The sequence below is a fragment of the Pseudorca crassidens genome, chromosome 1 (assembly GCF_039906515.1).
Source record: "Pseudorca crassidens isolate mPseCra1 chromosome 1, mPseCra1.hap1, whole genome shotgun sequence".
Classification (NCBI taxonomy): domain Eukaryota; kingdom Metazoa; phylum Chordata; class Mammalia; order Artiodactyla; family Delphinidae; genus Pseudorca; species Pseudorca crassidens.
The window spans coordinates 147055263-147068892 of NC_090296.1; the positions used below are offsets into that span (position 1 = coordinate 147055263).

At 38.0% G+C, this 13630-nt stretch overlaps 1 protein-coding gene across 1 annotated transcript in view; it reads right to left on the reverse strand.

The window, feature by feature from the left end:
* HDGFL3 (HDGF like 3) overlaps nucleotides 1-13630 on the reverse strand; it is a 67659-nt gene that overhangs the window by 12803 nt on the left and 41226 nt on the right. Inside the window, exons 2-4 of the mRNA XM_067698313.1 lie at nucleotides 11411-11487; nucleotides 3531-3669; nucleotides 658-816 (exon numbers count right to left, since the gene is read on the reverse strand). Coding sequence (XP_067554414.1) covers nucleotides 658-816; nucleotides 3531-3669; nucleotides 11411-11487 — 375 coding nt within the window. The remainder of the gene's footprint in view (nucleotides 1-657; nucleotides 817-3530; nucleotides 3670-11410; nucleotides 11488-13630) is intronic.

Consider the following 13630-nt stretch of genomic DNA (forward strand, 5'->3'; position numbering starts at 1 on the left):
ATAGATACACTTACTCTGTTGTTCCCTGCTCCCATTCATTTCCTTCATAGCCCTTTCAGAATTTACAGTTATTTATTATTTGTTTTTTAACTCTGTGTTTCCACCCCCTCCAACCCACTGTATTGTAAGTTACATGAGGGTAGGAATGGCGTTGGATTTGCTCACCACTATCTACCTAGTACAAGTGTCTGACATAGAATAGGTGACCTGAGATATGAGAACTGAACAAATAAAGAACCAAAGCACATTCTTTAAAGCAGAGAGACAAGAAAGAGTCTATCTTTATATTTACATCTATAATACTAGACATAGTCCTAAATTGTACTGAGTCTCCTATATTCCTAAATTCTTCAGGGCTCACCTGGGGGTTGTTATAAGAGGAATACCTATTCTTACATCCTTGATTAAAGAACAGTCCTCCTCCAACAGAGAAGGTGCTATTTTCAGGGTCAACAGCCCTTATGAGTCAATACCAGTTAACCTCACATCTAAGATCACCTGTCTTATTCCCCTCAGATATATTACTGTCTCTAAAGGCAGAGGCTCCACAGAGCTAATATATTTCTATGTGCCCAGTGAATGAATTAAAAGTAATCTAAAAACCTTTAATGAATATGCATACAGCATTAACAACAATGGGAAAGGTTTCTTAGTAACCTTTGAAGTGTATGACTTTTTCCGTTTTGAGCCTGCTTTTTCATTCTTTCTTTTGCCTTTTCCATCTTCTTCTACTCTATCACCTTCTTCCTCACTGCTTGCATCTGCAGTATTCCCGCCTTCTCCCTCGGTTTCTGAAGAGCTCTGTTGCTGAATTGCCTAAGAGATAATAAAATATTAGCTAATTACATTTTTGAAAAATAGCAAAGACTACAGACTATGAAAAGAATCATTCTATTCTAATTAGAAGAAGTTCAGCTTACTCAAGATTTTCAAAATAAACGGCTGTCAACTTCAATTTTCCAGTGACCAATTGACATGAACCCTCTTAAGGTAACAGAATTACAGGCATACCTCGGAGATACTGCAGGTTCAGTTGCAGACCACAGCAATAAAGTAAATATCACAATAAAGCAAGTCACATGAATTTTTTGGTTCCCCAGTGCATATAAAAGTTATGTTTATACTAAACTGTAGTCTACTAAGTTTGCAGTAGCATTATATCTATAAAAACAATGTGTATACCTTAATTTAAAAATACTTTATTGCTAAAAAATGCTAACCATCATCTGAGCCTTCAGTGAGTCCTCATCTTTTTGCTGGTGGAGGGTCAGCCATGCTGATGGTTGCTGACTGGTCAGGGTGGTGGCTGCTGAAGGCTGGGAGGCTGTGGCAACTTCTTAAAATAAGACAACAGTGAAGTCTGCAGTATCAATTGACAAATGATTTCTCTGTAGCAGGCAATGCAGCTGGATAGCATTTTACCCACCACAGAATTTCTTTCAAACTTGGAGTCAGTCCTCTCAAACCCTGTCACCACTTTATCAACTAAGTTTATATAATATTCTGAATCCTTTGTGGTCATGTCAACAATCTTCACAGCATCTTCACCAGGAGTAGCTTTCATCTCAAGAAACTACACTCTGCTTATCCATAAGAAGCAATTCCTTATCCATTCAAGTTTTAGCAGGAGTTTGCAACAATTTAGTTACATCTCCAGGCTCTGCTTCTAATTCTAATTCTCTTGCCATTTCCACCACATCTGCAGTTCCTTCCTCCACTGAAGTCTTGAAACCCTCCAAGTCATCCATGAGGTTTGGAATCCACTTTTTCCAAACTCCTGTTAATGTTGATATTCTGACCTCTTCCTATGAATCATGAATGTTCTTAATGGCATCTAGAATGCTGAATACTTTCCAGAAGGTTTTCAACTGACTTTTGCCCAGATCCATCAGAGGAATCATCATCTATGGCAGCTATAGCCTTACTAAATGTATTTCTTAAATAATAAACTTGAAAGTCTAAATTACTCTTTGATCCATGGCTGCAGAATGGATGTTGTGTTAGAAGGCATGAAAACAACACTGATCTCATCGTATATCTCCATTAGAGCTTCTGGGTGACCAGGTGCATTGTCAACGAGCAGTAATATCAAGATTTTCAAAGGAATCTTTTTTCTGAGCAGTAGGTCTCAACGGTGGGCTTAAAATATTTAGTATACCATGTTGTCAATAGACTGTGCTGTCATTCAGGCTTTGGTGTTCCACTTATAAAACACAGGCAGAGTAGATTCAGCATAATTCTTAAGGGCCCTAGGATTTCTAGAATGGTCAATGAGCACTGGCTTCAACTGAAAGTCACCAGTTGCATTAGCTCCTAACAAGAGTCAGCTTGTCCTTTGAGGCTTTCAAGTCAGGCATAGACTTCTCCTCTATGAAAGTCCTAGATGGCAACTTCCAATAGAAGGCCATTTCACCTACATTGAAAATCTGTTGTTCAATGTAGCCACCTTCATTAATTATCTTAGCTAGATCTTCTGGATAACTTGCGGCAGCTTCTACATCAGCACTTGCTGCTTCACCTTGCACTTTTATGTTATAGAAATGGCTTCTTTCCTTAAACCTCTGGCATCAACCTCGGTTAGCTTCAAACTTTTCTTCTGTACTTCCTCACCTCTCTTAGTGTTCAGAGAATCTAAGAGAGTTAGGGCCTTCTCTAGATTAGGCTTTAGCTTAAGGGAATGTTGTGGCCGGTTTGATCTTCTATCCAGACTACTCAAACCTTCTCCACCGTAGCAATAAGGCTGTTTTGCTTTCTTATTATTCATGTGTTCACCAGAGTAGTGCTTTTAAATTCTTTCAAGAACTTTTCCCTTGCATTCACAACTTGGCTAACTGCTTGGCTCCAAGAGGCCTAGCTTTCAGCCTATTCCAGTTCTCGACATGCCTTTCTCACTAAGCTTAATCATTTCTAGCTTTTGATTTAAAGTAAGAGATGTGTGATTTTTCCTTTCACCTGAATACTTAAGATGCCATTGCAGGGTTATTAACTGGCCCAGCTTCAATACTGTTGTGTCTCAGGGGATAGGGAGGCTCAAGGAGGGGGAGAAAGGGGAACAGCTGATCAGTGGCGCAGTCAGAACACACACAACATTATCAATTAAGTTTACTGTCTTATATGGGTGTGGTTTGTGGTGCCCCAAAACAATTGTAATAGTAACATCAAAGAGCACTGATCACAGGTCACTATAACAAATATAAGAATAATGAAAAAGTTTGAAATATTGAGAGAATTACCAAAATGTGATGCCAAGACATGAGGTAAGCAAATGCTGTTGGAAAAATGGGGCCAACAGGCTTGCTCAATGCAGAGTTGCCACAAACCTTTGATTTGTAAAAAATGCAGTATCTGTGAAGTGCAACAGAGCAAGGTATGCCTGTACATTCAATCCAAAGTGCTACTGGAACCAGAAAGAATTCTGACTTCAAATGGGTGGTGGGTAATCATTAGTACAAAGGACATATAAGAAAGATCCAAAAAAGAGTTAAAATAAAAAATGAGATGCAGCAAGTGATAATGAAGTAAACCATCACCTGGTATCCAGTAAACTTTACTCCTGGGTTATTTTCTATTTCCCACAATCCTTCATTAAATCCTTTCCGTTTGTTTGACTTTCCAAACTTGTCTTTGTATTCCTTATAAGGGAAAAGGTCTTTGGGACCTAGGAATGCACTGCAGAGATATATTAGAAAGAGATTTGATATTCTGACCTTCAAATATAAGATATTTTTAATATCAACTCAAGTGTCAGAGCATATTTTAGTAAATACATTAAAAGTATATATAAACCCTCTCAGTTATACACATATCACAAGATGTTTTGCACATATATTTCAAGGTAGAAAAAATAGACAGCTAGGTATGCAAACCAGCAACACTGAACGGTGCTACTTTGATTTTACTTTTAAATTACTAATTTCTTTTTTGTTTTGAAATTGATTTTTAGCTAAACTACTTTAAAAGTAGTTTTAAAGATGTCTACTTTGACCACTTAAATCATCATCTTAAACTAAGACTTACCTAAGCTAATCTTTCACAGGTAAGGGTTTTGTAAGACTCACAGTAAAAACATAAACACTGGATTAAAAAATGATTTTAACTCTTTATGCCACATTAGTGTATTTATTCACTATTATTTCTATAAATTAAAAAAGCATTAGTGTTTAATGAGGCACACAAGAAAAAAATCAGAAGTGGCAAAGTAGATAGAATCTTATCCAATTTAAACCTTATCCTAAATTAGTCATAATTATGAAAAGAAAATGAGTTAGAATAAATCCTGGGGCTGGCTAACAGATCTGAGCATTTAAACTAGAGTCTTCAGCATTACTATCTATGATATTAACCTGGTGAATGAGATGGTGGAGGCCCACATGCTGGCTGAGACTCATTTCAAACTAAGATTCATTTACTCAACAAATTTTATCGAACATCTCTAATGTGTAAAGCACTATTCCAGAGGTGCTGGGGATTCTTCAGGGAACAAAGAGATGAATGTCTCTGCCTTCATGGAGCATACATTCTATTAGCAAGGGTAGGGGACCAGACAATAAAGAAGATAAATAAAATACATAGTACTGTGTGCTGAAAATAAATCAATAAATATACAGATGAAGCAGAGGAGGAGGATGGTTAAGGACTGGGGTGGATTTTACAGTTTTAGAAATACAGATCAAGAAGGAAGGCCTCACTGAAAAGGGAACAGCTAAGAACTGAAGGGGGTGAAGGAAGAACCCATGCAGTTATCTGGGGAAGAGTAGAGCAGACTGAAGGAAGAGCAAGTACAACAGACCCTGAGGTGGGAGAATGCCTAGTGTGTCTGAAAAATTAAGAGGCCAGTGTGGCTAGACTGAAACGAGTGAAGAGAGAGCTGTGTGAGATGAGGTCAGAGAGGTAACAGGGTGGGAGCACAGATTATGTCAGGCCTTGGAGGCCACTACAAAGGCTTTGAGTCATATGGGAAGCCATTAAAGGTTTTGAGAAGTGACAATTTGTGTTTTAACAGCGCCACTTTGGCTGCTGTGTTGAAAACACACTGAAGAGCTGGGTACTAGGGTAGAAGCAGAGAGACTAATTAGGCTATTGAAGTAACAGTGGTGACTTGGACCAGTTGTAAGCAGTGCAGTTGGTGAGAGGTGGCTGGATTCTGAATTCACTCTCAAGAAAGAGCCAAGGTATTTGTTAATGGGCTAGATACAGCACGTGAGAGAGAGGGTGGAACTGAGGCTATCTCCAAGGTTTTAGATTGAGCAATTAGAAGAATGCAGTTGATATTTACTGAAATGGAAAGATTTTTGAGAGAACAAGATTTGAAGGTGAAAAGCTTAGTTTTGGATGTTGAATTTGAAAACTTGGTTAGATATCCTAGTGAAGATGTCAAGTAGGCAACTGGGCAGGTGATTCTGGAATTCAGGGGAAAGGTCTGTGCTGGAGATGAATATTTGGAACTTATCGCAGAGATGATGTTGAAAGCTTTGAGACGATAGGTTAACAGTTTACTGCTGATTTTTATAAATTCCATTTTCTGACTGGATCTTAGTACTGATCCCTTCCTTACACTGCCCAGCTGGTCAAGAATTCAAGTTGATAAAATCACCTGAGGAAGCTTTCTGACCCCAATCACCAAACTTTCCTTGACTATTCACCTTTAACTGTTCAGCATGACTGCATTTCACTGAATCCAGAGATAGTTTATTAGGATACTGGACATTCTAACCAAATGCCTGACAAACTGAGCATGAGAAGGAAATGTGGCTTTGGGTATGGTGATTTCACTTTTAGAGCAATTTGACATGAATTATTAGACTGTGGCTTGTGACCTTTCTCCAGTCCTTGACTCTATGTATAGGAATTGTGGGCTAAGCTGCCTGAGGTTCACGTCAGCTATAGATGCTAACCAGAGCTTGTCTGTACTTTAATTATGCCTCAGGAGTCAAGGTTAATGATTCAACTGGCCATGTTAGCTGCTGCCAGAAAGAGGGACACTGAAGGAGCTATTCTAAAACAAGTTCTTGTTTTTGATAGACAATCTTGGTTTTTCCTGGATTATAGATAATTCCACAAATCAAATCCCCTCTCAACTGGTTAACTTTGCTGTATGTTTTATAAATTTTAAAGGGTAGGCCAGAAAATAGTTCAAAGTTACAAGCTCTAAGGATGTTATTTTTTTTCCTGACAAAGGCTGCCTTGAAAATTGTCCAGACTAAAACTACTGGGGTAAAGTTATATGGAGCAGAAGAAATTGCTGCTCCAATCACCTATCTGTCTGAGCAACAGATTCAAAGCCATGTTCTGAGAAAAATTCTGGTCCTGCCTGAGGGTGCTCCTGCTGACAGTTTTTTTGTTAAGTTCCTCACCTTCCACATACCTTCCCCCCCTTTCATTTATTTCATTTAATCAATTTTAATTCATTCAACAGCTAGTTTTAGACACTCCTGAAGTCATTCTACGAGACCACCGTCACCCTGATACCAAAACCAGACAAAGATACTACAAAAAAAGAAAATTACAGACCAATATCACTGATGAATATAGATGCAAAAATCCTCAACAAAATACTAGCAAACAGAATCCAGCAAAACACTAAAAGGATAATACACCATGATCAAGTGGCGTTTATCCCAGGAATGCAAGGATTCTTCAATATACGCAAATCAATCAATGTGATACACCATATTAACAAATTGAAGAATAAAAAACATATGAACATCTCAATAGATGCAGAAAAAGCTTGTGACAAAATTCAACACCCATTTATGATAAAAACTCTCCAGAAAGTGGGCACAGAGGGAACATACCTCAACATAATAAAGGCCATATATGACAAACCCACAGCAAACATCATTTTCAATGGTGAAAAACTGAAAGCATTTCCTCTAAGATCAGGAACGAGACAAGGATGTCCACTCTTGCCACTATTATTCCACCTAGCTTTGGAAGTCTTAGCCACGGCAATCACAGAAGAAAAAGAAATAAAAGGAATACAAATCGGAAAAGAAGAAGTAAAACTGTCACTGTTTGCAGATGACATGATACATACATAGATACATAGAGAATCCTAAAGATGCCACCAGAAGACTACTAGAGCTAATCAATGAATTGGGTAAAGTTGTAGGATACAAAATTAATGCACAGAAATCTCTTGCATTCCCATACACTAATGATGAAAAATCTGAAAGAGAAATTAAGGAAACACTCCCATTTACCACTGCAACAAAAAGAATAAAATACCTAGGAATAAACCTGCCTAAGGAGACAAAAGACCTGTATGCAGAAAACTGTAAGGCACTGATGAAAGAAATTAACGATGATACCAACAGATGGAGAGATATACCATGTCCTTGGATTGGAGAAATCAATATTGTGAAAATGACTATACTACCCAAAACAATCTACAGATTCAATGCAACCCCTATCAAATTACCAATGGCATTTCTTCTTCTTTTTTTTTTTTTTTGCGGTACGCGGGCCTCTCACTGTTGTGGCCTTTCCCGCTGCGGAGCACAGGCTCCGGATGCGCAGGCTCAGTGGCCATGGCTCACAGGCCCAGCTGCTCCGCGGCATGTGGGATCTTCCCGGACCGGAGCGCGAACCCATGTCTCCTGCATCGGCAGGCGGACTCTCAACCACTGCGCCACCAGGGAAGCCCTACCAATGACATTTTTTACGGAACTAGAACAAATCATCTTAAAATTTGTATGGAGACACAAAAGACCCCAAATAGCCAAAGCAGTCCTGAGGGAAAAAAATACAGAGCTGGAGGAATCAGACTCCCTGACTTCAGCCTAAACTACAAAGCTACAGTAATCAAGACAATATGGTACTGGCACAAAAACAGAAACACAGATCAATGGAACAAGACAGAACGCCCAGAGATAAACTCACGCATCTATGGTTAACTAATCTATGACAAAGGAGGCAAGGATATACAATGGAGAAAAGACAGTCTCTTCAATAAGTGGTGCTGGGAAAACTGGACAGCTACATGTAAAAGAAATTAGAACACTCCCTAACACCATACAAAAAAATACACTCAAAATGGATAAGAGACCTAAATGTAAGACCGGACACTGTAAAACTCTTAGAGGAATACATAGGAAGAACACTCTTTGACATAAATCACAGCAAGATCTTTTTTGATCCACCTCCTAGAGTAATGGAAATAAAGACAAAAATAAACAAAAGGGACCTAATGAAACTTCAAAGCTTTTGCACAGCAAAGGAAATCATAAACAAGATGAAAAGGCAACCCTCAGAATAGGAGAAAATATTTGCAAACAAATCAATGGACAAACGATTAATCTCCAAAATATATAAACAGCTCATGCAGCTCAATACTAAAAAAACAAACAACCCAATCCAAAAATGGGCAGAAGACCTAAATAGACATTTCTCCAAAGAAGACATACAGATGGCCAAGAAGCACATGAAAAGCTGCTCAACATCACTAATTATTAGAGAAATGCAAATCAAAACTGCAATGAGGTATCACCTCACACCAGTTAGAATGGGCATCACCGGAAAGTCTACAGACAACAAATGCTGGAGAGGGTGTGGAGAAAAGGGAACCCTCTTGCACTGTTGGTGGGAATGTAAATTGATACAGCCACTATGGAGAACAGTATGGAGGTTCCTTAAAAAGCCAAAAATAGAATTACCTTATGATCCAGCAATCCCACTACGGGGCATATACCCAGAGAAAACCATAATTCAAAAAGACACATGCACCCCAATTTTCACTGCAGCACTATTTACAATAGCCAGGTCATGGAAGCAACATAAATGCCCATTGACAGACGAATGGATAAAGAAGATATGGTACATATATACAATGGAATATTACTCAGCCATAAAAATGAACGAAATTGGGTCATTTGTTGAGACGTGGATGGATCTAGAGACTGTCATGCAGAATGAAGTAACTCAGAAAGAGAAAAACAAATATCGTATACTAACGCATATATGTGGAACCTAGAAAAATGGTACAGATGAATCGGTTTGCAGGGCAGAAATTGAGACATATGCAGAGAACAAACGTATAGACACCAAGGCGGGGAAAGCGGCGGGGGGTGGGGATGGGATGAATTGGGCAATTGGGATTGACATGTATACACTGATGTGTATAAAATTGATGACTAATAAGAACCTGCTGTATAAAAAAATAAATAAAATAAAATTCAAAAAACAAAGAAACAAAAAAACACCTACCATGGGCCAGGCACTGTGTAAAGCACTGTGTATATAGGGCTTAGCAACATCCACAGAATCTCTGCCTTCATAGGGAGACTGAATATTAGGTACTTGCCAGGGCATATAATCTCAGGTTTAAGGACACCCAATACTTAGTAAATGATCAGCTGAAACAATGTTATAACAGGTTTTCTAATCCAGCAAAAAAACTCACATATGGACTGTATCACACTGTTCCTTGGTAGAATTGCTTTTACTGAATTGAGACTTGGAATTATGCCACTGACTTATATTAAGGATGCTATAAGAAATAACTCCATAAAATCCTTCACACTGTTTACTGGAATGATTCTGTTACTTGTACTAGCAATATACTAGGTGGCAAATTCTTTAAGGGCAACTTTTATTTTCGGTGCCTTAAAGAATATCTAGAAAATGTTTACTAAGTGAATGAAAGTTACCATATAATATTAGTAAATGGTTGATTTTGGTGTATGCAATGGAAACGTGATAATCTTGTTTATCAAATCCTGCCTTGTTCTAGATGTACAATCAGATCACTTGGAATTAGGTTCTAAAGGAAAAGCAAAATAATGGTACAGACATAAAAGGGAAGCAGGAATGAGGGAAATACAAAAATGGGTATCACAAAGCCCTACGCACTTATTACTATAGGTAAAACATTTATTTCTAAGCTTCGAGCAACCTCTTCAAGGAGAAAAACATGTTAAGTTGCATAGTCCACAAGTGTCTATTAGATAAAAATAAAACAAAGAAAATAAAACTAACCTCTTGAAAAAAACATAAATTTCTCACATGAAGACAAGAAAGAAATATGCCTTAAACGGCCCTCTCCCAGCTAGCTCTCTTTCAATACGAGAATGAGGAAGATGTCAGAGTGGTAGAGACAGCAAGCAAAGAAAAAAAGTTCATGCCTAGGGCTTCCCTGGTGGCTTAGTGGTTGAGAGTCTGCCTGACGATGCAGGGGACACGGGTTCGTGCCCCGGTCCGGGAGGATCCCACATGCCCCGGAGCGGCTGGGCCCGTGAGCCATGGCCGCTGAGCCTGCGCGTCCGGAGCCTGTGCTCCGCGACGGGAGAGGTCACAGCGGTGAGAGGCCCGCGTAACGCAGAAAAGAAAAGAAGTTCATGCCTGGCTCTACTAACATTCACACGAACATAGGGGGTGACCCTGAATATAAGATTTCATCTTAGTTTTTAGCTTTCCCTCCCATTTGCAGTTTCTATTCCATTTGTGTCCTTGTTGTAAATAACCATATACGTTCTCAGTGTGTCAGGTTCTGTGTGTCAAGACTGCCTATGGTTCCCTAGCATCCATTATCATTGTCTTTCTTTTAATGGATACTCCTCCCAATTTGCTTCCCCAACAAAGTTGCCTAGCTAGAGACTATGCTTCCAGCTTCCTTACAGCTAGATGTGACCATATGTCCAAGTTCTTGCCACTGGTATAAATGCAACTGTAAGCCACATATTCAACTGCTGTGTCATTTCCTTACCTCTTCTCTCTCCCCCTTCCCTCTACCTGGAAGATGCACAGGTACTGCTGAGCCAGTTTTTGCTTTTTTTTTAAATAAGCAGACAAGGGCAATGCCCTAGGGAATGGTAGGACAATACAACAGAAGAAACCTGGGTCCCTAGAGCAGAGCGGAAGGAACATCCACCTTGATCTATCTACCTTGATAGACAGATCTATCTATCTATCTATCTATCTATCTATCTATCTATCTATCTAGATCCCCCATCCCTGGACTGTTTCCAAAAAAAGAAGTAAATTCCTATATTATTTGAGACACTGCATTTTCAGTTTCCTTTATTCAATAGCTTAATCTGTATTCTGACCAACACAATTACAAAAACTTAGAAAGGTAGTATGTTTCCTTCAGGGTCTGACAAATTGAAGGAGACTGAGAGAACATAACTTTGTTCTGTGAAATATGAATGGAAGACATCTCTCTAGGTCTTAAAAGTGTCCTAAAGGAAACTTCTGGGTCATGCCCAACATTTAAGCAGAAACAGAAATGATATTCAAAAGCCAAATAAATGAAAAATCTTTACATTAAGAAAAAAAATATTATCTTTGCAATTTTATATAATTGATAATGATTTTAACAACATATAAAATAAAGTGATTTTAACAACATATAATGTAGTCTAGCAGAATCAAATTAGAATTGTTGAAAATTTAAGTTGTTTTGTTGACTTACGTTTCATGGGTGCCAAAAAAGAAGATAGGATACTTATTTGCTGGAGGCTTCACAGCTCCCTCTGGGAGTTCATCAATCTATTAAAGATAAAACCATGTAAAATAGCATAAACATGATATAAACATTGTTCCGATAATTTATTGTTAATTTCAAAATAAAATCACTCTAATAAAAATCCCAACAGTTTTCCTTTCCTTGAACCTTATAAAATGATTCTAAAGGTCGTATTTGGCACACCATATGGAGAGTAACACTGTAAATTGATTATAACTATTATGGTAATACATAATCAGGAGCCAAAACTACTCATTTCCTTCAACTCAATAGAATTACTCTTGGGAATGTGTCCTAGTGAAATAATTCAAAAGAATAACAAAAAAGAAACAGAAGATGCACTTTTGGGGGATAGTAACAAATTTTTATATCCCACCCTTACAAGATAGGAGAATTATAGAACATTAACTCAAAATATTATGTAGTCATTGAAAGATATCATCTCTTGCCTGGACTAGTGCAAGTCTCTCCCCATCCACTGAAGCTCACATTACCTTTTTAAATGCATATTTGATTGTGTCAAATCCTTCAACAGCTTGTCATAGCTGTGCATCTGAAACCTCTGGGGCTTTTAAAAACTAAAGATCATCAATCCTTCCCCAGACCCAGCAATTTTTATGTACAGCTGAGGTTGAAAACTTCTCATAGGATAAAGTCTAAGTTCTTTAGAATGCTACGTAGTTATATAAACATCATTCCCTAGAATGTTTCAAGAAATGGTCCTTGACTCCTAAATCTCCATCTGTAGTTCCAACCTTTCCTTTGAACTCCAGGAATGAAATTACAAACATCTACAAACCATTTCCATTTACATGTCCTACAAGCAACTTAAAATGAAGAAAAGGCCTGGAGTTCTTCAGAAGAGGCATACTTGGAGTTTATAGAGCAAGGAAAAGGGTCTGGTATCCTGTGTCCTGAAGATATCTGCAGGCCTTCTGAACTAACATATGGCGACAGCCTGAGGATTACTACAGCATCACAACATTCATCTCTGAACTGAAAGAACCATGTGTCACAGAACAGATGCCCTGGTGTACTGAGAAAAGATGGACTTTCAGTCTAGAAACTTTAGTCCTGCTTCTGACTTCAATTGTGATATCGAAGATATCACTTAATGACTTTCACATCTGTAAAATGAGACGGTTGCACTAGGTAACCTCTAGGTTTCCTTCAAGTCCTGAAATTCCATGCCTTGCCTAAAACTGAACTAATTTTCTCTGAATCTGTTTTTGTTTCCTATCTTAAGTACTGGTACACTCAGTACCAAGAAAGAAACCTTAATCTTTTTATTATTTCCTCAAGCTCCACATTCAGTTTTTCACCAAATTCCCCAATTTGGCTCCTGAAATGTCTCCAAATTGAACACCATTCCCACTACTAAATTTAGTTCCCTAAAAAAGTTCTCAAGATCTTTTGACAAGGCCACAGCAGCCTGTCAAAGTATCTCCTTGCCTCTGGGCTTTCCCGTTACCGACTGTACAACTTCTGGGTAAACCCTGTATGTTTTACATTCAATACACTACCCTACAAAGACAATTTAAAATGAGTAATTTCATTTTGAATAAAATTCAATTATACACACACACACACTCTCTCTCTCATACATATATTATTGTGGTAAAAAATACATAACATAAAATTTTCTATCTTACCCATTTTAAAATTTACAGTTCAGTAGTGTTAAGAATATTCACGCTATGATATAGATCTCCAGAAAATGAATAACTATTTTAAATGGACAAAAAATAGAACTTAATATGGAAATGTATGTTTATGTATGTGGGAGGCACTGAATTGCTAGCCGACAAAACACTATCACATCATGTTTTTTTTTTCACTCTTGTGAGAAAACTGAAAGTGTATCTTTTTAAAAAAACTTTTCTTTCAAATAAAACACAACTTTTGGCTAAACTTTTCCTTCACTGTGTTATATAACTAACATCTACTGTAGAAGTTGCAAACTGACAGCCCTTAGGCCATGTCTGGCCTGAAGAAATGTTTTGTTTGGCTCATACAGTGTTTTTAAAAAACTGAATTAGGTATCAACACTTTAAAACTGGAAGATTCATCTTAAACCCAGAACAATAGCCTCCGTGAAAAAATATGGAAGATAGGAATAAGCAACACTAAGCTTGCATTCCCAGGAGGCAACAATTAGCTGAAGAT